Source organism: Talpa occidentalis, unplaced genomic scaffold (assembly GCF_014898055.3).
Source record: "Talpa occidentalis isolate TD23 unplaced genomic scaffold, MPIMG_talOcc4v2.1 talOcc4.8, whole genome shotgun sequence".
In the NCBI taxonomy this organism is placed as follows: Eukaryota; Metazoa; Chordata; class Mammalia; order Eulipotyphla; family Talpidae; genus Talpa; species Talpa occidentalis.
In genome coordinates this window covers 21,172,602-21,196,849 of record NW_023605194.1, presented here as the reverse complement: position 1 = coordinate 21,196,849, position 24,248 = coordinate 21,172,602, and the positions used below count along the sequence as shown (strand labels likewise).

At 39.6% G+C, this 24,248-nt stretch overlaps 1 protein-coding gene across 2 annotated transcripts; it reads right to left on the bottom strand.

Moving 5' to 3' along the window:
• Positions 1–970: 970 nt before the first annotated feature.
• On the bottom strand, positions 971–23,584 carry LOC119233595 (cytochrome P450 2C23-like). Of its 2 annotated transcripts, XR_005122423.2 has the most exons (7): positions 23,385–23,584; positions 16,392–16,632; positions 14,283–14,442; positions 10,571–10,693; positions 4,734–4,875; positions 4,576–4,617; positions 971–1,138 (listed from the first exon to the last, which is right to left on the bottom strand). XR_005122423.2 is itself a non-coding variant. In XM_054690447.1 (5 exons), the coding sequence occupies exons 1-4, from the start codon at positions 23,401–23,403 to the stop codon at positions 10,629–10,631; spliced, it is 312 nt and encodes a 103-aa protein (XP_054546422.1). In that variant the 5' UTR covers positions 23,404–23,584; the 3' UTR covers positions 4,604–4,617; positions 10,571–10,628. The 2 variants fall into 2 exon arrangements, 1 of the variants encoding a protein (XP_054546422.1); XM_054690447.1 differs by lacking the exons at positions 971–1,138; positions 4,734–4,875 and having other exon boundaries at positions 4,604–4,617; positions 16,392–16,459.
• Between the last annotated feature and the right edge of the window lie 664 nt (positions 23,585–24,248).

The window sequence follows — 24,248 nt, the reverse complement described above, 5'->3', positions numbered from 1 at the left end:
AAGTCAGACCACTCCAAAATGGCTCTAAGCATTGTTTGCACAGTTCAACACCTCTGGGTACATCTCAGGTCTTAGTCTGTTGGGCCTCTCCAGTCCTAGGACACTTGTCAGGATCTCTAAGCATTTGTCATGAAGACCCTCTTGCTTGGTTTCCATAAGAGGGAAACATCCTTTTTCCATCATCTTGATGAGAGAAGGGAACTCACTCTCAGCTTCAGCCTTCTGAGTACTTTCATAGGAGGAGAAGCTCAGGATGACAGAAGCTATTTTTGGAGAATGATTTTGTACTAACTCAACATTCACTTAGTTAATTTTCATGACCTGTCTGAAAAAGGACGCTGCGACCTCTGTTTTATAGATGAGGAAATTGAGTCTGACTTGTTCAAATTGAGGGTCTTGCTCATGATGATATTTCTTCAATTTCATCTCAGCAAGACAAGCAGACACCAAGTTCTGGATCTGAACCATCCTTTCCCGACAACCACTGCTCCCAGCATCCCGACTGCTCTTCTCCAGGCCACTGTCCTCTTGCTGATGCTCGATCATTCCTTGCAATTTGTCCTATTTCTCCAACCCATATCCCACCCTGGCCATCTTCTGAACAAGACACAGCTATCCCGTCTGAATCCTCACTGTGAACATGGTGTGACTTCCTACCCAAGGAGGTCCCTGGGCCAGTGTAAACCAGAGGCGGTGTGCGCAGGGTGAGGTTTGTGATAAGAGGTTACCATGGGGGTCTCCCATGGCTTGAGGCAAGAAATTTTAGAGACTTAAAGATAAACACACAAGGAAAATCTATTGTGGAAATAAGGATTTATTTTCTGAATGTGATAGAAATTATATGTGCTTTCAACTTAAATAGGAAAAAATATACATATACATATGCCATTATATTAATTTCTCTATTTTGAGAAGCTACAGAAAAATCAATGTATCTTCAAAGTCAGAGAAAGAGGGAAGGCTGCACTCTTTGCTCAATTAAGGCCTCCTGAAGGCCTGGTTTGGTTCTGCCAACACCTGGCTTACAAAGGGTAGGAAAACAGTGTCTGTGACCTTGGCAGTTCTCAGGATGCAGCTCCTTCATGTCAAGGGATGTGGTGATGTTTCCTCATCCATCAGGTCTCAGGAAATAGGGTTTCTGTCATAGGTGGTATTTAAAACAGAAGAGAAACTATTTTTTTAAGATTTAATTATTTATGCTTAGAAGAACTGGGGTACAGGCCAGAAATGTGGGGGGTGAGAGGATTCACCAGAGACAGAGTGGGGAGCAGAACAGGCAGATCTACTGAAATAAACTGCTGAGGGGAGCAGTGGGCGAGACAGGAGAGGTCTACTGCGCCATGTGGGTCACCTCCCTGGCCAGGGATCGAACTCGTGCCATAGTACCTGCCTAGAGTTTCATAGTGCAGAATGGCCGTGCAGAATGGCGGTGAAGAACAAGAACAGCTCCACGCGAGCCAGGCCCTCTCCTGCACAGGACTGTTCCCCTGGGAGGAAGAAACATCTGCCATTATCTGGTCCTTAATGCTCAAATACTAATACAATTATATCCCATAACTGAAAAGAGAAAGTTCTAAACTGTGAGACACAATACATGGGTATAGTTTTTCTAGAGGAACATTTGTTAATAACTGTCAAAACCCTCTAAAGTAATTTTCACTCTTTAACTCAGTAATTCTCCATGGATTTATCTATAGAAATCAGATTCACCTATGATGATGTCACTTGCAGCATTATTTATGACAGTAATGAATTAGGTGGACACCAAGTATCCATCTATAAAAGATTGATAAAATAAATCCTTGTGTTTCTATCAAACAATGCACCCTAAAAATTTCTATATGGAAGATCGGTAGACTGTCTTTTATTGTATCACATGTGTGAAAGCAGGTTATTAAACAGATTGTACAGAAAGCACCAAATTTTATTTTAAAATGTACATGTATCATGTATATCTCGAAACTTGTGAGAAGTATATACAATAAAATATTAACAGATTCTCTCCATAGGATGAAATTGCAGAAATTTTTTTTCTTTTTTTGCTATTCTACATTTTCCACTTATTTTTTAATGCTTAGCATGTATTATTATTGTAGTTTGAAATAATTTTGGAAAATGCTAATTAAATGAGTGCATAAGATAACAAGGAAAAGAATGGGTACAACCAAATCTAGGTTGTCTTTTCTTATAAAATGTGTCAATCATTTATTTATCAAGAGAAACTCTTCCTTAGCCCAAATGCTCACACAGGTCAATGACAAACTTCTATGGAAGTTGACCCAAAGATATTTTTCATATTCCAAAGTCTCTTTGCACTCTGAAAAATACCAGCTTTCCTCATCTCCTCAAAATCTTTCATGGAATCATAATTTCTATAGAAATTTGTGTCACTCTTTTTCTTGGTTCAGACACAGCAAACATGGAAACTTAGCGCAATGTAGAGCTCCCTATTCTGCTCCAACAACATGGAGCCTACAGTGAATGCCCCAACAGGATGAACTCACAGACCCTTGGCTACAAGGCAATACTTCTGTGGTTTCATGAAAGCACAGGAACCACATGGTTATTCTAACCACCAATGTCCTTCCAGATTGAAGGAAAAACGGACAGTGCCCTGGCAGCCCCGAGTTGTCACTAAGACCTTATGGGAAATGGTAACTGCGATGCAGGGGTATGTAGGGCTCTGGATTTCAGAGGGGAAGAAAGAAGATGAAGAGGCCAAAGTCTCTTTAACGGCTTCTGAAAGTAAGAATCAGGACATTAATAATAGTTAATTGAAAACTCAGAAATAAACCCACAGATTTATGGTCAACTAATCTTTGACAAAGGAGCAAAGAATATGCACTGGAGCAAAGAAAGTTTGTTCAATAAATGGTGCTGGGAAAACTGGGTCGCTACATGCAAAAGAATGAAACTTGACTACTACCTCACACCATGCATAAAAAACAACTCAAAATGGATTAAAGAACTAGACATAAGACCTGAAACCATAAAATATATAGAAGGAAATATAGGCGAAACACTACATGACATACACCTCAAAGACATCTTTACAGACACATCACCCAACGCAGTGATAATGAAGGCAAAATAAACAGCTGGGACTACATCAAATTAAAGAGCTTCTGCACAGCAAAAGAGACAATAACAAAAACAAAGAGAAATCCCACAGACTGGGAGAACATTTTTGCACACAACAGTAATGATAAAGGACTGATCACAAAAATCTACAAAGAGCTGATGAGACTCAACAAACTGGTAAATAATCCAGTCAAAAAATGGGCAGAAAAGCTAAAAAGAAACTTCTCCAAAGAGTAAATACAAATGGCCAACAGGCAAATTGAAAAAATGTTCAACATCACTCGCAATCAGGGAAATGCAAATCAAAACTACAATGAGATACCATCTCACACCAGTGAGAATGGCACATATTTAAAAAACTAGCAACAACAAATGTTGGCGAGGATTTGGAGAAAAAGGAACTCTTCTGCACTGCTGGTGGGAGTGCAAACTGGTCCAACCACTATGGAGAGCTGTGTGGAGATTTCTTGACCTATGAAACATAGAGCTTCCATATGATCCAGCAATTCCACTCCTAGGTATTTACCCAAAGCACACAGAAACATTAATTCCAAAGAGCACCTGCACCCCTATGTTTATAGCAGCACTATTTACAATAGCTAAGCTTTGGAAACAACCCAAATGCCCAAAAATAGATGACTGGATCAAGAAGATGTGGTACATATATACCATGGAATATTACTCAGCATTCAAAAAAGATAAACACATGCAATTTGCAGCAACATGGATGGTGCTGGAAGGGATCATGCTCAGCGAAATAAGCCAGAAAGAAAAAGAAAAATACCGGATGGTCTCACTCATAGCAGGAATCTAGAAAACCTAAAAAAGGGACCAGGAAAAAGAATAACTGTAAGAAAGAAAATATCAAAATCAACAAACAACTATGAACCAGAGACACACTATTGGGGGGGGGGGGAAAGGAGGAATTGGGGTCAAAATAAGGGGGTTGCTATTGTATGGGGAATATAAAAATAAAGTTAAAAAATAATAATAAAAATAAAAAAACAAAAAAAAATAAAATAATAGTTAATCATTTCAAAAGAAGAAAAAATACGTACATTTTGTTTTGGAAAAGTTAATACATATTACAAAGGGGAGATAAAAAGACAAGTGTGTACCAAAACAGGTCCCTTTATCACCTGGCAATGTGTGACATTCAGATTGCATTTACTTACTTTGTTTACTTTAAACATTGGCATTATTCTGGCCTCCCTAGTGGCACAGGGGGTTGGGCACAGCACTGTGGAGCTATCCGCAGCCCCTGCAGCATGAGTTTGAGCTGCCCACATGGTGCAGCAGACCTCTCCTGCCTCGCCCTCAGCAGTGTATTTCAGTCAATCTGCCTGTTCTGTGCCCCACTCTGTCTCTGGTGAATCCTCTCACCCAGCACCTCTGGCCTGTACCCCAGTTCTTGTATGCATACATAAATAAATCTTTTAAAAAATGGCATTATTCCCAATCACCAAACAGCAAAAGTTTCCCTGGGAGACTTACCTCATTCTAGTGGTGTGCAGACTTAAATGGCTCCATCCAGATCTGGAGGTACAAACAACAGTTTGTGCATCAGTGGATCAGTTATGCCACAGTTCAGTGAAGCTAAAAACTGTCCAAAATGTATATATGCATGATTTGGGTGGATTATTTGTATTTACCAAGGGAAAAAGGCAAGAAGTAGTCCAATTTCCTGATGCTGTCATTTTTATCCAAAAAGCGGCCTGGGTTAAATTTCTCTGGGTTAGGAAATTTCTTGTAATTGAACAAGACCGAAGACAGTACTGGAAATACAGTAGTGCCCTGGAATCAAGAAATGGAGAGTGGAGTGAAATTCCATCATGCTTGTCCCTGATACATAGACGAGTCCACCACTCTTAATAATGGGTTGAGAAGACCTGAGCACTCTTAAATTTGCCTGATGCGTTATTGTTTTAAGTTGTGGCCATTTTATAGATACCAATGTACAGTGTCTTTCATCAAGTAATAGGATGATTCTTTGGGGAAACAGAGTGCTATGGTTAATTGCTGGTAAACTGGGTTTTGAGGCCCATATCGTCTAGACATGAAATTTACTGGAATTGCCTCAAATTGGAAGAGCTTACTTTTTCACAATTATTTTTATTTCTGAATTCAGCTACAATGGAAGAAAATGAGATATTAAGCCTTGAATCTGTTGAATCAAACCCAACTTCTCTCACTTGTAAAATGGGGCATGGTAACAAAAACAAGTTTCCTTCCTTTCTCATAAAAAGATTTTCATGGGGCTTAAATGACAGGATAAAGATCACTACCCTTTATCAATATATGGGATGATTTGTATTTACCTGACACTACTTAATTGGTCAAAATATTATTTAATTCTCTCTTTAAGCACATCCAGTAGGCTCTCTTTTGGTTCATATTGTATAAATGAAGAAATCGAGGTTACTTGGGGGTATAGTTTTAGCGAGTGGCATAATTAGAATTTGAGCCACTTTCTATCTGGTCAGAAAGCCCACCTTTTTACATGAAATCTTCCCTTTTTTCATTTTTCCTTAATCTTGTATTTCCTTAAACACTATCTAAAAATTAGTGAGGTAGACGATAGGTGCACATGGCAAATGTAAAATACCAAAAAAAGTACAAAAGTATAAAATGAAAATAAGTTTTTATTTTATTTTTTATTTTTTTTTTTTTTTTTTTATAGAGGCATGCTTTATTTATTTGTTTGCTGGTTTCTTTGTTTGTTTTTTGTTTATACATGCACTGGGTACAGTCAGAAGCGCGGGAGGGCGAGAGAATCACCAGAGCCAGAGCGGGGAGCAGAGCAGGCAGAAGGACCGAAGTACACTGCTGAGGGGAGCAGCGGGCGGCAGGAGAGGTCTGCGCGCCATGTGGGACCCTCCTCCGGTGGCCGGGGAGCAGCCGGGGATCGAAAGAAGCTTCGCAACCCAGCGCTCAACCGCTGCGCCAAGGCCCGAAAATAAGTTTTTAAAAAGAAGTTTTTCTCCTTTTCCAGAACTCAAGCACCTGGGTTCCTGGATGTGGCCTCCACCCCCAGCTTATGATACTCTTCTGGGCAATCGCTTATAGACTTGCAGGGGGAAAGCTACACACATACATACCGGCCCTCTTGCTATTTTCAAATAACCTTGCTAAGTATTTCACTTTATAGAAATAAAGAAAATTTAAAGAAACATGTTTTTATTTGTCACACCTGGTAGGATGTGAAAAAACATGTTTCTTTTTAAAGGAACATTCAGGGATTTTCCAGTCTTCAACATATCACAAACATCACACATATTGCTGCAATGAATATTCTTATTTTGGGGAAAATATACAGAAAGCATAAATTCACAGTAGTGGAATAGTGCTTCAAATGGCATATTTTAAAATTTTGATAGATACTGCTACACTGTCTTCTCTAGAGGTCAGGCCACATTATACCACTAGCCATAAATATGCTACCAGGTATGACAAGTAAAAACATGTTTCTTTATAATTTTTTTAATATACTTTATTGCGTCAGTATATTTTACACATTAAACGCCATCTGTAATTACTTTGACTCATTTTATGTTGTTTTCTTTGTGCTGAATCTATTGTTTGGGAATTTGTTCATAATAACTATAGCTCATTTTACTTTTCAGTAATTAGTCATTTCACCTTATGAACTACACAAAACTTTCAGTTTGCCATTTATTTTTTTACTCTTTCTTTTCCAAGGCAGATTTTTCTTTTTTGCATGTAACTAAATTCATTCATTTTCAAATGTATGACCAACTTACTCTTCTCTGGTCAATGTTAGAAAGCCTTTTGTCATTCTTAAATCCTTTTAAAAAAATCATTGCTTTAATCCCTAGTAAATTTTTATAATAGGTGTAAGGTGTAAGAGTTAGAAAAAAATTTAAAAATTAATTTGAGCCAAGTTCTATCTGGTCATAAAGCCTACCTTTTAATTCATTTTTTATTTTTATGTAGTTCTTTTACTATTCTTTTTTTCCCCCTAACATTTCTCAGAGTTTTTCACCCTCTATTGAATAATTTCTATTTTTCCTCTAGGTCAAAATGATAAAGGCACCTTTATCTATCATGTACTAGGTTTATATATATAATTAAGTTTATTTCTAGACTTTTTTCCAGTAGATATATCTACTCAAGAATCTGAATTATACTCTAATGATTATGACTTTATATTATCTTGCAATATTTGGTAGGATCTGTCCCTGACTATTTTTTATCTTTAATTTTCCATTTCAAAATTAAAAAATCTATTTATTTCCCCAAAATTATAGTTGATATTTTTATTGAGATCCTATAAATGTATGGATTAATTTTGGGATAACTGCCATCTTCTGATTTAAACACAAAATAAATGTTTTATTTATTCAAAAATTTTATGTCTCTTATCAACATTTAAAAATTTTCTTTCCAAAATACCAGATGGTCTCACTCATAGCAGGAATCTAGAAAACTTAAATAAGGGACCAGGAAAAAGAATAACTATAAGAAAGAAAATATCAAAATCAACAAACAACTATGAACCAGAGACACTCTATGGGGGGTGGGGGGCAGGGAAAGGAGGGATAGGGTTCAAAATAAGAGGGTTGGAGACCGGGTGGGGTGCAGGGAAGTGCGTCCCACATTGCCATTTTAGAACAGGGACCTTTCTTCAGTAAAGACTGCTTGAAACCAGCAGAAGGCCCCCGGAGGAGCCAGAGGTGAGCTGGGAAGTTCGCCCACGCCAGGCCACTTCTGGCCAGCAGTCCGAGCCCAGAGGGGAGTGGGCACCCACCGCCGGGGCAGACCGGGCGTGCAGGGGAGTGCATCCCACATCGCCACTTTAGAATAGTGACCTTTCTTCAATAAAGACTGCTTGAAACTGGCAGAAGCCTCCCTGTGGAACCAGAAGGAAAAGGTTCCCTGTGCAGTCAGAGGTGAGCTGAAGGCCCCCACAAGCCTGGTCCCGCCTGGCAGGAAGTTAGAAACCAGAGAGGAATCTAGTGATTTGGAACCCAGAGTGTAATCCATCTGCCCCACCTCCAGGGAAGTTTGTGGGACTTCAAGACACACCTTTCTAATTAAACACAGAAGGAGGAAATATTCTGTGACAGCGACAATTAACATACTCAAAGTACCACTGCCTCACTAGACTTCTGGCATAACAGTATTTGACTCATTTAGACCGCCAGTTCCCAAACCCCACAAAGAGCACACCAAAAAGATGCCGGCCAGTACCAGCAACACAGTGTCCCAAGGCATATGGCAAATTAGAAAACAGGCAGTAGGGAGTAGAAAAACTACATGCAACCGAGCAACTCCTCAGGAAAAAGGCACACCACAAAAAGAAAACCACCAACCAGATTGCAACAACAGTAACTTGGAAGAACTTCTGAGCCTTTCAGAAAGAGAATTTAAAATTGCTGTGATTAAAAAACTGACAGAAGTCATAAAGGAAAACAATGATAAGGGAAAAATAATCAACGATCATAAGAATGAAATTGAGTCCCTAAAGAGGGAAGTAAAAGAAATGCAGGAGATCAAAGAATTAATGGAGGAGCTAAAGAACTCAAAATAAGGGGGTTGCAATTGTATGGGGAATATAAAAATAAAATTAAAAAATAAAATAAAGAAGTCAATAAATTTAAGTAAAAACATTTTCTAGGCAGTTAATGTTTGCAATTTTATCTGAAAATAAGTTGAATACAGTTTTCATAAAATGAAAATGATAAATCACAGGAGGCTTGAAATTTCATAAATTCTATTACAATGTCTCTATGGCATCACAAATGATAAATGTGAGATAGGGCATCTGTTAATTATTATTGGTACCTTATAATAACTTTTCTCTCTGTTCCAGTATTAGAAGCAAAGCCACCTTCACAGTTATGGTGGTATAAAATAAATAAATAAATAAAGTTTTCTTTCCATAGATCTTGCAATTTCTTGTTAAGTTTATTCCTAAATATTTTACCTCTGTTTTATTAATGAAAACTTTGCTTTATTACATTAAAAATAGTTTAATTTTTATACAGTTTTAGTTTTATTACATATAGCTTTAGTTTTATTACATAAGGAGGCAATTTTTTTTAAATGAAAAATTATTTCCTATCACTGCATAATTCTATTTTTGCAATGGTGTTTCAGTTAATTTTCTTGTGTTTTCCAGGTACAATGATGACATATAAATTGGACTCCTTGTTAGCATTCCCTCTCTTGTTACCTTTTTCTAATTCTAGCTGATAATTGTGGGTAGTCTTTGCTTGGTCTTGACATTCATGAGAATGTCAAGAATTAATGGAGGAGCTAAAGAACTCAAAATAAGGGGGTTGCAATTGTATGGGGAATATAAAAAATAAAATTAAAAAAATAAAATAAAGAAGTCAATAAATTTAATTAAAAACATTTTCCAGGCAGTTAATGTTTGCAATTTTATCTGAAAATAAGTTGAATACTCTAGATCTTTCATCAGTAGACATGATTGGGGAAGTAGGCTTCTTCTGGCTAAAGAGGTCTCATCTATTCCTGTTCTATTAAGGGTTTTAAAATTAAGTATTCACATGGAATAGTATCAAAAGCATTTTATATATGGATGAAATGATTGTATGATTTTCCCCCTAATTTCTATTTATGTGGCAAACTTTATTAAACTACATTTGCTGGTATTAGACCAGCCCTGGGATCCTGATTTTCTTCCATGTTGGTGGTGTAGTATTTGGAATGTGAGGCTGGACCTATGTGTTAGTAGACTTTTGCACTGACATCTGTAAGTGAGGGTGGGGGCTGCTTCTGTTTTGTAGTTTCTTTATTGGCCATGCTTGGCACCTTTTGTCCCTCTTCTGTGCTCTGGGACTGTTTAAATGTAAAAACTAATCCCTTAATCACCAGAGAAGACTGGCTTCAACCCCAGTGTGCATGTAAACACTCTTGGTCAATGCTAACTGCTCTACAGTTGTAACTGTCAGGGGCAGCAATGTCCCAAATGTGAGTCCTGGGAGGAGAGAATAACCCAAGATAAAGAGGATGACACTGGCTCAAGTACCTCAGTGCTGCAGACAAATTTTCCATTTCTTTTTTAATCCATCATGAAAACTCAGATTTTGGTTCCCATGAAATTCTCATTAACAGAAATCACTGTTCCCTTAATGCATTTTACGTGAGAGTGGAAAAGGGCCTTGGAAACCCCAGTCAGCCTCCCCTATTCCAGAAAGGCAGAGAGGGGCCACAGAGGTGAAAGAATGGCCAGGAGGTGCACTGCAGGCAGTGACAGAGTTCAAACCCAGGCCATGGGACTCCGAACTTGTGTTCTTCTCCTGACTCTCAACTGTCTCTGTTCTTGCCATAAAACTGAGAAGGCTCCCACAGGCCCCAGCAAATTACCATGCACCCCACTTATCCCCACCAGCTTTGCCAGAACCAGCTCACTTTGGGGATGACATATTGTCTGAATTTCATGTTCCTGGTCACAGCATGGGGTAAAAAAAACAAAAAACAAAAAACAAGAACGTTGACATACCTTTGTATCTCATTCAACACACGGCCTCTGTATAAGGCAGCCTCATCTTGTCCTTCATTCAGGAGATTTGGTGATGTCCAATCACATGGTCAATTTCTTCATGAACTTTGGGTTGTGTTTCTCCTGCCAGAAAAACCAATGAGAGAGTTAATAGTTACGAGTTAAGAAGAAGGCAGTGGCTTATCAGAGTCTATGACCACACCCCCTCACTCCTTAATAAGCTCCATATTTTATCGTGTACTATTGTGTAGTGGAGGGGAAAAAAAAAAAAACAAAACCAACCACCATAGGGGAAGGACCCCCTGCTTTTGGTAAAATTGGTCAAAAATGGTGTGCAATGTCACAAACCCTTTTCCTGACCGTTTTCACACTTCATCTCTCTCTAACTTGTGATTTACTTCTTTATGTGATTTTCTCTATTAGAGGATAAGCAATTTCAAAGCAGATCAATATGAGGTTTATGTCTCTATTTTCCTCCAAATTTACTACAGCCAGTGTCAACCTGAACTGAATGCGGAGGAGCAAAGGAACTCTAAGTCACAGTTATCTTCAAACCACTTTCCCCTCTCCCTCCTCTAAATCCAGCATTTCCAGACTACTCAAAATCAAATACAGGGACAGTCATGCTAACGCTAAAAAGCATTCAGGGCATTCCCAAGGTCTCATCCTGATGCCTTTTAAACTCTCAGCCTCCTCACCATCCTCTCCCCCACTCCAACTTTGGAGCTTAAGGGCCAATCACAGCTGTTCATTAAATCCCCCGACATTGTTTTGCGCCCTCATTTTGCTCATTCTCTCCCTTTTGCTCACAAGTCTGCCCCCACCCTATTTTCTTTGCTGGGTTTCTAGCTACCCTCTAAGAGTCATCTCAAAATCTCTTATCAAGCTATCACCAGTCACTTCGACATGTGTTCAATCCCTGGCCAGGGAGCTATCCACATGGCGCAGCAGACCTCTCCTGCCACGCCCGCTGCTCCCCTCAGCAGTGCACTTCATCAGTCTGCCTGTTCTGTTCCCGGCTCTGTCTCTGGTGAATCCTCTCACCCCCTACACCTCTGGCCTGTACCCCAACTCTTGTATGCATAAATAAATCTTTAAAAAAATTTTTAAAGAATGGAAATAAAATATATCTTCCTATATATCTTCCTCTTGAAACTGTTGTGTCAGTTAAATATTGTAAAAATATGTGAAACTCTTAGTACAGTTCATGGCTCATAAGAAATAACAAACATTAACTGTTATAATAACCACTCAATTCAACTATAATCCAATTATTAGAACAGCTAATACTTATTAGTAATTATTAGTGGATCCTTGGAATATTTTCATCTTTTCAAATTTTGAATGATGTTTTAATATCAACTTTAAATCAAAAGGAATATTCATAAATTTGGTAATTTTTTTAATCCTTACATTGGACATTTGATTGTTACTATGTTGTTGTTGTTGTTGTTGTTTTTGCTGTTCATTTATTCTTTCACATATTGAATAAATTTTCACTGATCTTTATATGCCAGATTCTAAAACTATTACTTCTGGGATCATTCTGACTTAAAATTGTCCCCATATCATGGATTATTTCTCAAGATAGTTTTCTAAGGAAAAATTAGTCACTGTGAATGTCTCTTTAGACAAGCGTGGCTGTTACAAGGTGGGGGATCCAGGACAGTAACTGAAAGGCGTATGCGGGGGGCGGGCACTGGGGATGATCCTGTGGACAGTGGGTTTATCAGTTAGAGTCCAACCAGGAAAACAGAAACCTCTCTAAATATTTAAAACAGAGGAAATTTAACCCAGGGAATTGGGTTTTAGGTGATGGAAATGCTGAGAGGCAGACCAGGGACTACTAGACCGCCCGCAGCCATCCCCTGCCTCAGCGGCTGCTGACAACAAGGAGGAGGCACAGGGAGGAGCTGCTGGCTCTGGAACTCAGGGGCCACCTACAAGGCAGAGCCAGACACCCCATGCAGTCCTGAAGGAGCTAGAGCCACAGGACACCTCAACTCATAGGAGGGAAGCCATTGAGGCAGAAAGGATGGACCTGTGGCTTCTCTCCTTTCACACACTGACCTCATGCCCTGCCCTGCCCTGCCCTGCTTTGGCTGATCCCAGCCAGATCCAGCTGTCACAGGAGTAGGGGATATTAAACCAGTGGCATGAATGACACCAGGAACCAGGGGCAAGCAGGGGAGCTAAGGGAATGGTTCTTGGGACAAGCAAAGAGAAACAGATCACCCAGGATGGGAAACGCATTACAAAGAAGTTTAATTTTTAAATTCACACAAAACCAGTAATGATCAACTTATTTAGGAAAAAGGGAAGCAGTAGAGGAAAAGTTTTGTGGTTTCTTCAGGTGAACAGATGCGTCCTGATCTTGTGTGAGAGAGACCAAAAATCACTTCTCTCTTGTCATTTATCCATTGCATTGTATTAATGATTAATAAATAAGCTTTGAGAAGAATTAAGTTTCTGTTTCATTGGGACTTGCAATTTGATAACTTTAAGTTTGTGGGATCTTTCAGGTTCTCCTGGGTCTTTTTACTGTGTAGTACTTGATACTATAAAGAAAGAGGCAGCACATGTTTGTTTTGAGTGATTTGTGAGCCTCTTGACAACTGAGGACCAAGAACGTGAGGAGGACCACTGCAGTGCACTTTGAACCCACACACCTCCCCCAGCACCCCTAGAAGTAATGTCTATACCTCACCACCCTTCTCTTGCTGTCACTGTGCTACTGCAGCCTTTGCAGCGTGTGAAATGACACCCCAGGCATGGCTTCTCCAGTCATCTAAACCTCAAGGCCCCTGGGCAGTAATTTTTATTTCACAAGGTTCCCAGACTGTTCTCTATGCCGCTCATGTTTGCAGATTTACAAGGAACTGGTCAGTTCTTGATGTTCATCTCCATGGAGGTACCAGAGCATGTTACATCACAGAAGGGTTTGTCCGGTCTTTGTCCTTGCATGCCAGAGGGCGCTTCTAAGCCATTGAAATTTCCCAAGTGTTGAAAGTCTCTTTGCTATTCATGGTGGACTTCTGGGGTCACTCCTAAGTTTAGGATAAGGTGGTGACTCATGATGGCTCCCTAGATGGTCTCAAGGTGGCCTTGCCAGAAAAACCAATTGTATATTTAGAAGTTTGGAGCTTTCAGTCAAGTGATATTGCCCCAATCTACTGATTTCCAGAGAGGGGAGGGGGCAAGAGACTGAGTTTCCACCATGTGGCCAATGACTCATTTATGCTCACCTAGAAACTCCTCGAACAACTCAAGGCAACAAAAAGCCCAGGTGAGCTTTCTGGTTGGCAAATACTTCAATCGATCAAGAGGAAATGGCACATTCTGATTCCTAGGGAGAGGCTGCAGAAGCTCTAAAGCTGGGACCCTTTGAGACATCATCCTACAAGTCTCTTCATTTGCATTCTTAATAGAATAAAACTGTAATTGTAAGTATAGCACCTTTCTGAGTTCTGTAATTCTAGCAAATTATTGAACTCAAGGGGTGGGGGGGGTGACAGGAACCCCTAAATTTTTCATCATTTACTCAGAAATGTGGATGATCTGGTGCCCCCTGAACTTGTGGTTGTCATTGAACAATGTCTTTAAGCCCCGGAGTTGTGCTAATTGTGCATAGTTAGCACAGAATGGCGCTGTGGTGTCATAGCACCTAATTAGTTGCCAAAGAAAATTAAATGTATTTTTTTTCTGAACTTACCATTTCCTTTTAGGGTCTCCTCAGCAATGGGAACATAAGATCTGTCAAGGAATTCTTCACCCCGATCTATCAGAGCTTCCTTCACTGCATCATATCCATATAAGACCACAGTGGGTTTGGATCCAAGATAGAGTATAGACAGGACCATGCTGTTGGCCAACTGGAGAGAGATGCAAGTTGCTGTGAGTGTGCTTGTGAAATCTCTCCGCTGAAGGCTTGGGTAGAAATTAAGTAATAATTTACATGTGGTTTAGCCTTTGCTCCATCAATTCCATTTAGGAACTTAAATGGAGTCATGAATTATTGTCATGGATTGCTTTTTCCCTTCATTGATAGATAACATGCAACCTTTGAGCAAATATTTACCAAGCACCTAAATTGTACTGGCCCTGCACAATCCTGGAGGCCTCAGGGAGCTCAGTCTAGTGAAAGTCACAGACAGTAAACAAGCAAACAACGTTTGCAACCCAAATAGAGCACAATTCTATGACATTGATAGAGTGTACTATGTTGGATGATAACAGGAGAAGTTAATAAAATAGAGACATCAGGGGTCTCTAAGGAGGTAAAATTAAAGATTAGAAGGAAGCAGTGAGTGTGAGGGCTTGGAGGACAGCTCACTAAGCAGTTATAAAAAAAAAGATAGCATTGTTTCAAGAGGAATAATAGTGTAAAAACAGCCAATAATGGGGAATTGGTTTGCAAACTTATTTTACATCCAAGCAATTGAATTCAAAGCAGTCATTTAAAATTAATTATAGGAGGATATATAATAGTATGGAAACATGTTCAAGTGCTAAGCAAATTACTGAAAACAAAATTACATTTAAAAATACATTTTTAAAAAGTCCAGTTTATAATGATCTTCCATCTTTCAACAAGCAAAACTTGCTACCTAGTTTTTCTGCCTTTCCTTTTTTCTCAATTTCCACTTAGATGGTAGAGAATTTTGCCATTATTACCTCCTTTCTCTGTCCCAGAAGATGATCTGTACTTCTTTTGCTCCTCTGAATGAGTGTGTCTGTATTTTGGGGTACAAACTGCCAGGTCCTCCTGTCCCAGCTTCACCTCAGCTAATGATGCTGCTCCTCATTTCACAGAGATAATAGGAGGAGACTTTCCATAAGCGTCAGCTGTAGTACCTGCTCACTTACCTGCAGCTGTACTCATGGCTGTAGGCTTCTTAAATGTAAATGACTCTCCATGCTCCTACAAAATGTCCTATTCCCCAACCTCTCTGCTAGATTCTATTCCCTTCCTGCTCCTGCAAAATGACATTCCTCTTCACAGCAGAACTGACCACATCACCCCAATTCCTCCTCCTCCCAGCCCCTGGCAACCACCATTCTGCTCTCTACTTCTGTGTCAGATTATCTCAGAGGCCACTGGCAGGTGAGATCATGCATTTTCTTGCTGGGTCTGGCTTGAATCGCTTAGCATAATGCCCTTCAATTTCATCCATGCTTTTGTAAGTGACAGGATTTCCTTCCTTTTTTTAAGGGCAAATAATATTCCTCTCTGTGTGTGAGTGAGTGTATGTGTGTGTGTATGTGTTTCACACCACATTTTCCTTATTCATCTATTCAAAGACATGATAAACTCATGGTGAAAGCTTCTTTTCCCAGAGTGTGAAAGTCAAGGTAGCAGAGCTGGCTGTGTCAGAGCAAGATGTTGGGGAGGGAAGAGCAGGAATCTCTTTAGAAGAAGGGTCACATAGTTCCCTGTAGAGCATTTAGTATGAACCAGTAATAATAATAATAAAAAAGAGTATTCATTACATTTTCTCGGCTTGCCTTTTGGTACAAACCTTTTGGTTACAGGCTGAGGGGACTGGAAGTCTTTCAATTAAAATATGTTCTGACCCCAGAATTTTCTCATACATAGAATTCAACCTATATCTCCAGTCAGGTCAATGTGTCTTATTCTCTGCTCTGATGGAAACTGGTCCAGAAAAAAAGAGGCTCTGTCTAACACAGAACTGAATGCCCAAAAGTGCCTCAGAGTTGGGTGAGGAATCTGGGTAAGACACCAACATGCAAGGGCCCAAGATGCAGAGCCTGAAAATGACCCCCTTCTCTGGGGGGACCACCCCAGAGTGAGACCCCTTACCTTGGAGAAAGATGTAGAGACATCCTTGAGGTTTAGTTGCAACAAATACCCCCACTGTGATTTTTCTTCTATATAAAAAGGTAAAACAAGCAAGTGACACAAATGATAACAGCAGGACTGGTGACTTCCGGCAGCTCCCTCTCAGCTCCTGGATGTCCGCAAACTGTCCAGGCTGCTTATTTTCTAGCAAAATCTTTTGCAGGGGGTGTGACCTGGCAGCCAAAGACTGGTCTGAGTTCCTCTACTTGGAAAAAAAAAACTGGGATTGGTTTCGGCTTTATTTACTTTGCTGAAACTTGAGATTAATAAGATTTGTGTCTTCCCTAACACTGACCACAAAACCAGCAAACTTTGATTTACTAAGCATTTCCCATTCGTGGACTTTTCCCTTTTAGTAAGGATAATTCGTTCTTTATACAGCTGTGTTTTTATTCTTTATAACTTTCCAAAATTGTTCAAATAATTAAATGCATATATTTGAAAACAATATCGTGTACCCTGAGGCCTCATTCGGAAAAGCAGTAGCCCTCCTAGAACGCATTTGTATCATGTCTCTCATCAGATAAATGTCTACATTTATCTGATACAATCCATCGGCCTATGAAGGAATAAATGAAATGTAATCTATGCATGCAGTAGGTGATGCCTCCTTGACAGCGGAAATCCTAACTTTTGCTGCAACACGAACGAGACATAACGCAAAGTGAAATAATCTCCAAATGTTGTACAAAGGTACAAATGTTCATTCCACATAAATGAGGTGCCCAGAGTCAGGATAACAAAATGGAAAGTAGATTAGAGGCTACAGGGGATGGGGGAACAGGGAGCTAATGTTTAATGAGTATAGAGTGGAAAACATTCTGAAATCAATAATGGTGCTAAATACACAAAATTGTGACCGCCCCTAATGCCGCTGAACTGAATGTACATTGTAAAATGGTTAAAATGATATATTGTATGTATATTTGCAACTTTAAAAACATTTACTAAACTGGCATTTGAAAAACGTTAACTCATTTGTATTTGCATTTAAAATAATTGATGTTTTCATTATTTTTGAGATAAAGCTTAGTATCTTCAATAATATCTCAGTCTATTCATTATTTTATGGAGAATTTGTTAATATAATAAATCTTTTAAAAAATCTTCAAAAAGGGGCCTCCCTGGTGGTGCAAGGGGTTAAGCACAGCACTGTGAAGCTATCCGCAGCCTCTGCAACACGAGTTCGATCCCCAGTTGGCCAGGGAGCAACCCACATGGTGCAGCAGAACTCTCCTGTCTCGCCCACTGTTCCCCTCAGCAGTGTGTTTTAGTCAATCTGCCTGTTCTGCTCCCTGGTGAATCTTCTCACCCCACTCCCCACCTCTGACCTGTACCCCAGATTTAAATAAATCTTCAAAAAAAAATCTTCAGAAAGTCTACTGTGGTTTACTATTACCTCCTACAACAAACATTAAAATTCTATTAAGCACTAAAATTCTTCATTAAATGGTTTTATTGTTTTTCACTCATTTCAGAACCATCCCTCTGTATTCTCCACTGCTGTTTACTTCCACTAAACAAAACTGTTCATTAACCTACATTCCTGTGTCCATCAGCCTCCGGGCTAGCGGGCCTGGATGCAGCCAGAGCCCACGATGGATTTGTGCGTGAAGGTAGAAGGAATCAGCTTAAGGACCGCATATACCTTTCTTTATTCCTTCCAGCGCCTTCTGTGGTGCTTTTGTTGAGTTCTGTGCAAATAAATATTCATTTGCCAGAATTTCACAGAGAGGTAAATTATTAACTAGTACTATTTGAAAGGTTGGTACATCATGTTTCGAGAGTGGACTGGAAAACATGTTGGCAATGAACAGTGATTTTTATACTTAATCATATTCTCCTGCTAAAAAATATGGAAAGGTTTTCTTGGTTTTGTTTTTTTAATAGACTTTTTTTTATGATGATGATGTCACGCTTTGAGAACAGTTTTAGGTTCACAGGAAAATCAAAAGGCAGTTTTCCCACATACACCCTGCCTCACACAAGCACAGTCTCCCTTATAACCACCATCCCCCATTGGAGTGGTACATTTGATACAAATGATGAAACTACATTGACAAACCATAATCATCCAAAGTCCATAGTTTACATGAGGATTCACATGTGGTGGTGTATTGTTTACGGGTTTGACAAAAGTATAATGACACACGTGTCTGTATAGTTGCAAGCAGAGCTTTTTCACTTCCTAAAAATCCCCTGTGCTCTGCCTAGTCATCCCTCTCTCTCCCCAGTCCTGAAAACCACTGATCTTTTCACTGCTGCCACAGTTTTGCCTTTTCTAGAATGTCATAGGATTAGAATCATCCAATGTGTAGTCTTTTTGGATTGGTTTCTTTCACTTAGTAATGTGCACTTAAGGTTCTTCCATGTCTCTTCATGACTTGATAGTTGATTTTTCTTTTTAGCAGTAATATTTTGTTGTCTGGATATATCAGTTTATTTTTCCATTCATATATTGAAGGACACCTTGATTGCTTCCAAGCTTTGCCAACGATGAATGAAGCTGCCATAAACATGTAAGTTTTTGGTAGATGTTAAGTTTTTAACTCATTTGAATGAATATCAAGAAGTGTAACTGCTGGATCATGTAAGAGTACACTAAGTTTTATAAGTAAAACTATCTTCCAAAGTGGTTGTACCATTTTGCATATACATCAGCAGTGAAGGAGAGTTCCTGTGGCGCCACAACCTTGCCAGCATTTCATGTTGTCATTGTTCTGGATTTTGACCATTCGATAACAGGTGAATAGAGGTATTTCATTGCTGTTTTAAAATGCATTGCCTTGATGACATATATGAAACATCTTTCATATGCTTATTTGCCATCTGTTATTTACCATCTTTCATATGCTTATTTGCCATCTGTTGCCATCTTCTTTGTTAAGGTGTCAAAGTCTTTGGTCTATTTTGTATTTGGGTTGTTTCTTATTCTTGAATTTTAAGAATTCTTTGTATATTTTAGCAATAATCCTATAGGAGACTTGTCATTTGCAAAGATTTTTCTCCCAGTCTGAGGCTGTCTTCTCATTCTTTTCCATTGTCTTTTGTAGAACTGAAGTATTTTATATTTAATATAGTGCAATTTTCAATTCCTTCTTCTATATGTCATGCCTTTGGTGTTGAACATTTAATTCTGTGATCCATTTTGAGTTAATATTTGTGAAGAGTGTAAAGTCTGCAGCTAGATTTTTTTTTCTTGCACATGGATGTCCAGTTGTTTCGCCACCATTTGTTGCAAGGACTAGTTTTTTCATTGTACTGTCATTACTCCTTTGTCAAAGATAACTTATGTTTATGTAGGTTTATTTTTGGGAACTCCATTATGTCCCATTGATCTATTTGTCTATACTTTTGCCAGTATCACTTTGTTTTGATGTTATAGCTATGTAGTGAATTTTTTTTTTTAAAGATTTATTTATTTATTTATACAAGCACTGGGTACAGTCAGAAGCGCGGGAGGGTGAGCGAACTCAACAGAGCCAAAGCAGAGCAGGCAGAAGGACCGAAGTACACTGCTGAGGGGAGCAGCGGGTGGCAGGAGAGGTCTGTGCGCCATGTGGAACCCTTGCTGGCAGCCAGGGATCGAACCGGCGCTGCAGAGGCTGCGGGCAGCTTCGCAACCCAGAGCTCAACCGCTGCGCCCCCGGGGAGGCCCTGAGTAGTGAGTTTTAAAGTCAGGTCATGTCAGTCCTCCAACTTTGTTCTTCTCTTTCACTATTTTGTTGTCTTTTCTGGGTCTCTTGCCTCTCCAAGTAACTTAGAGTCAGTTCATTAAAATCCACATGGTAACTTGAGATTATGATTGGGATTGCATTGACTCTAAAGATCAAATTGGGGAGACGTAACAAGTTGTGAGGAATATTGAGTCTTCCTATTCATGAACATGGACCAGTTTTGTTTTCCTCTTGTAGATATTGTACATATTTTGTTAGATTTATACTTAAGTATTTCAGATTTTTTGGGTGCTATTGTGATAGTTTTCAATTTTAAATTCTGAGCGTTCTATTTGAATGGTTTATTTCTAACCACTGGAAAAAGTCAATGATAATATAACAAGACTGCAAACATCCGCTGTGATCTGCCTAGACCTTTCCCTCTTTTAACACCTACCTCCATTCTCATCTTTTGGTGCTCCCATTCTTACTAATAATGTTGTGCCTATATTAATCTTTATTCTGTTCCTGGAAGGCTCTTGAACTAAGGTGCTTCACATTATTATTAGCCTTTATTTTTTAAAGCAGTCTCATTGAGATATAATCAACACGCCACATAACTCACCTATTTTAAATATACAGCTTCGTTTGTGTGGAATTTCTGTCATATGGTAACGGTTCCTACACCACTTTATATTCCTACTAGCAATAGAAGATGATTCCATTTTCTCCACACCCTTGCCAACATTTGCTATTGTCTCTTTTACTATGGTCATCAAGTGAGTATGAAGCGGAATCTTGTGTGGTTTTGATTGGCATTTCTCTAATGACTGATGATGCTGAATATCTTTCATATTGTTTTGCCACTTGTATATCTTCTCTGAAGAAATGTCTGTTGATATCCCATTTTAAAATTGGGCTATCTTTTCATTGCTATCTCCTCATCTTTAACATTTTTTCATCTTTATCTCTCCTTCCTTTTTTGCTCACTCCTTTTTTGCAAACATATATATATTTGAATTCAGATATAATTTAATTATTTGTGCATGGTTACTTATTGAGAGAAACTTCAACTTATTAAAATGACAATCTGAACAACTAATTGTATTACTTTATGTTACTGAGGAAACATGTACTCTCAGCTGTGATTAGAAATGTTAACACATTTATTTGAAATATGAGAACTAAAAAATGGGAAAAATTCAGGGCTTTTCTAAATTTAAAGAAAGTGAAAATAATAATTATATTTGCCTCCAGAGGACAGTGGCTTTCTTGATTATTTTATACTTTGCTAAACTGTACCTTGTTTTACGATCACCAGTTTTCTTCTCCAAAGAAATCAGAAAATGTGGAAGTTACTTTAACTGGATCACTAAAATGGTGAATTATAATTCCATTAAAGTAAAACTGAGTTGCTCAGGTAAGGTGTGAGATCTCTTTTAGAGATGGTTGTTATTGGTCTAACCTCTTTGCCGGCTGATACTGGCATCTTTTAGGAAGATTAATTCAATTGTGCATGATAAATTGAAATGAGAAATAACTAGAGGCCAGAAGAGCATCATTAGGAAGTGATGTCAAAAATTTAAGTGAAACAACGGGCCTCCCCAGTGGCGCAGTGGTTGAGCGCTGGGCTGTGAAGCCCTGCAGCGCGGGTTCAATCCCCGGCCACCAGACGAGGGTCCCACATGGCGTGCAGACCTCTCCTGCCGCCCGCTGCTCCCCTCAGCAGTGTACTTCGTCAGTCTGCCTGTTCTGCTCTCCTCTCTGGCTCTGGTCAATTCTCTCACCCTCCCACGCTTCTGACTGTACCCAGTGCTTGTATAAATAAATAAATAAATATTTAAAAAAAAAAAAAGACATTAAAAAAAAAAATTTAAGTGAAACAAGAAGGGCAGGTTGGCACGTGTGGAGCAGGTGGGCTCAATAACAAGAGCCCAAAGGGCAGATTAGCACAAAAAGGCCTTGTGGGCTCAACAAGAAGACCAGGAAGGGAGTCTTATCACATTTGAAATTGCTTTAAGGTCTACTTCCCATGAGCCTGTTGATTCTAAGAGGGCAAGGGCTGTTAAGTCTTAGTCACTATTGTTTTGTTCACTGTTGGCCCATTATTTTACACATTTTAGGTTTCCTGGCACAAATTAGGCATTCAACAAATACTTGAGTTCTACTTAACTTGTTTTCACTGAAAAGGTTTTGGGGGGTCATCTCCTCTCTCATCATTTGCCCTGCTGGCTCCTACTGTTTGGGAGTTGCTCTAAGGATATCAATTCCTGTACCTACATGCTCAAAATAACTACAGCTTCCATCATGCAAGAGTATTCCTGTAGTGCAGTCACATGGGAGTTGCATATGTAGCACTGTTGGGGCAAGAAGACCAGTGAACAGCTGTAAGGACAGGAATGGACCACAGTGCAGGTTTTCTGATCCAGCATACCAGGTAAAGGAGGAGTAGGAGAACTCAGTGGCTTTTTTGCAGGCTCTTATTGGAGTTTATCAGGTACACAGCAGGCAGCAGTACTGGGGAGCCAGGAGGCTGGCAGGCCTCCCAGCCCCCAGCAAGTCTTCACCCTATCTGGGCTCTCCGGCGTTCTCTCTCTCGGCTTCTGTTCGTTCTTGGCTTCTGCTGGCGTCCCTGTGATGCCGTCTTTAAAAGCCCTGTCTTAGCCCAGGTGAATCCCATCTACATATGCCATACCCTACTCCAGGTGCCGGCCATCAAGGCATGCATTCAGGACCGCAAGGATCCATCATCTATCCTGATGGCGGGAGGGCAGAAAAGCCTGATACATTTTCCTTACAACAGCATTTTAAAATACAGTAGTATCTGGTGCCCCCACTGCCTGGAACACCTTCCAACATCACCACCATGCTTTTCAGCTGGCTGCCAGCTGGCCATCCTTAAAAACTTGGCTCAGATCTATCGCTGCCTCTTAGAAACCGCCAGATTGGGCTGACCCTTATTTGTGTCCCTTTGCATCTGGTTCACCCTATTTATTATACTTGCCTCTTTATTTGCTGTACTGTCCCACCCCCCAGACAAGGCTATATGCCCTTTTTTGTCTCAGCAACTGGCATATATGAGATACCAAAAAAAATATTTATAGTAAGAAAGGAAAAGTGATTTTAGAAGATAAATAACAGTAATAGATGATGTGCTCGTCTGCTCAGGCTGCTAACAAAATTCCATAAACTGGGTGGCTTAAACCACAAACCTGTCACAGTTCTGGAGGCCCAAGAGCCAGTTGCTGGCAGATTGGGTATCTAGTGAGAAACTTCTTTCTAGTTCGCAGTTGGTTACCTTCTTGCTGTGTCTTCATGTGGCTGAGAAACTTCTGTTTTGTATCTCTTCTGTAAGGGCACTAATTCCATTTGAGTGTTCTTCCCTCAAACTTAATTCCTCCCAAAGGTCCCACCTCCAAATACTTTGGGCATTAGGGCTTCAACATGACTTTATCTGCAAAAGATGGGAAGTAGAAAAATGGATAGGAAAATTTGGAAATGCACTAATTCCAAAGGAAAATAGTAGGGGAAAAAATGCATGCTAAGCCACAGTCTATGTGATAACGGACACTTGAAATAAGCAATGAATTAACAGAAAATTAATTTTGAATGACTATACAAGGAGACCAGAAGCAAGCTGAGAAGCTGGCTCAGCTTAATATGTTCCTGGATGGCTGTGTTGAGATATAAAATCCTGCTAGCTTAGCTTAGCGCCGAAGATGTAACTCAGTGTGCTTATGAAGCACTTGTATGTGTTGGACATTGTGCTGACTCTTTATTATAGGAACTTAGTCTACTCAGGGACAGAAACATAGCAATTCCTATCAACAGGGTGAATTAATGCACCCGAGCAATTACCACATGTAAACCACTATGCTAGCTGCATGAACATATCTTGCTGAACCCAGTCCTAAAGGAAAAGCAGGTTCAGAGACATTAAGAAACTTCCCACTGTTACATATTAAGTCCTGATGTGGACACTCTTGCCTAACTTCTATGCTCTTTCTTCCCACTACTAACCTGCACTTCACATTCATCTTCCACGTGACAAACTCCTACGGGCCAGGTAATGTGCTAGCATGAGTGACAGACCACCCCAGGGAAGAGTATGGTCACAGGCCCTGTCCCCTGGAGAGCTGAACATTTGTGAGACCAGACATTA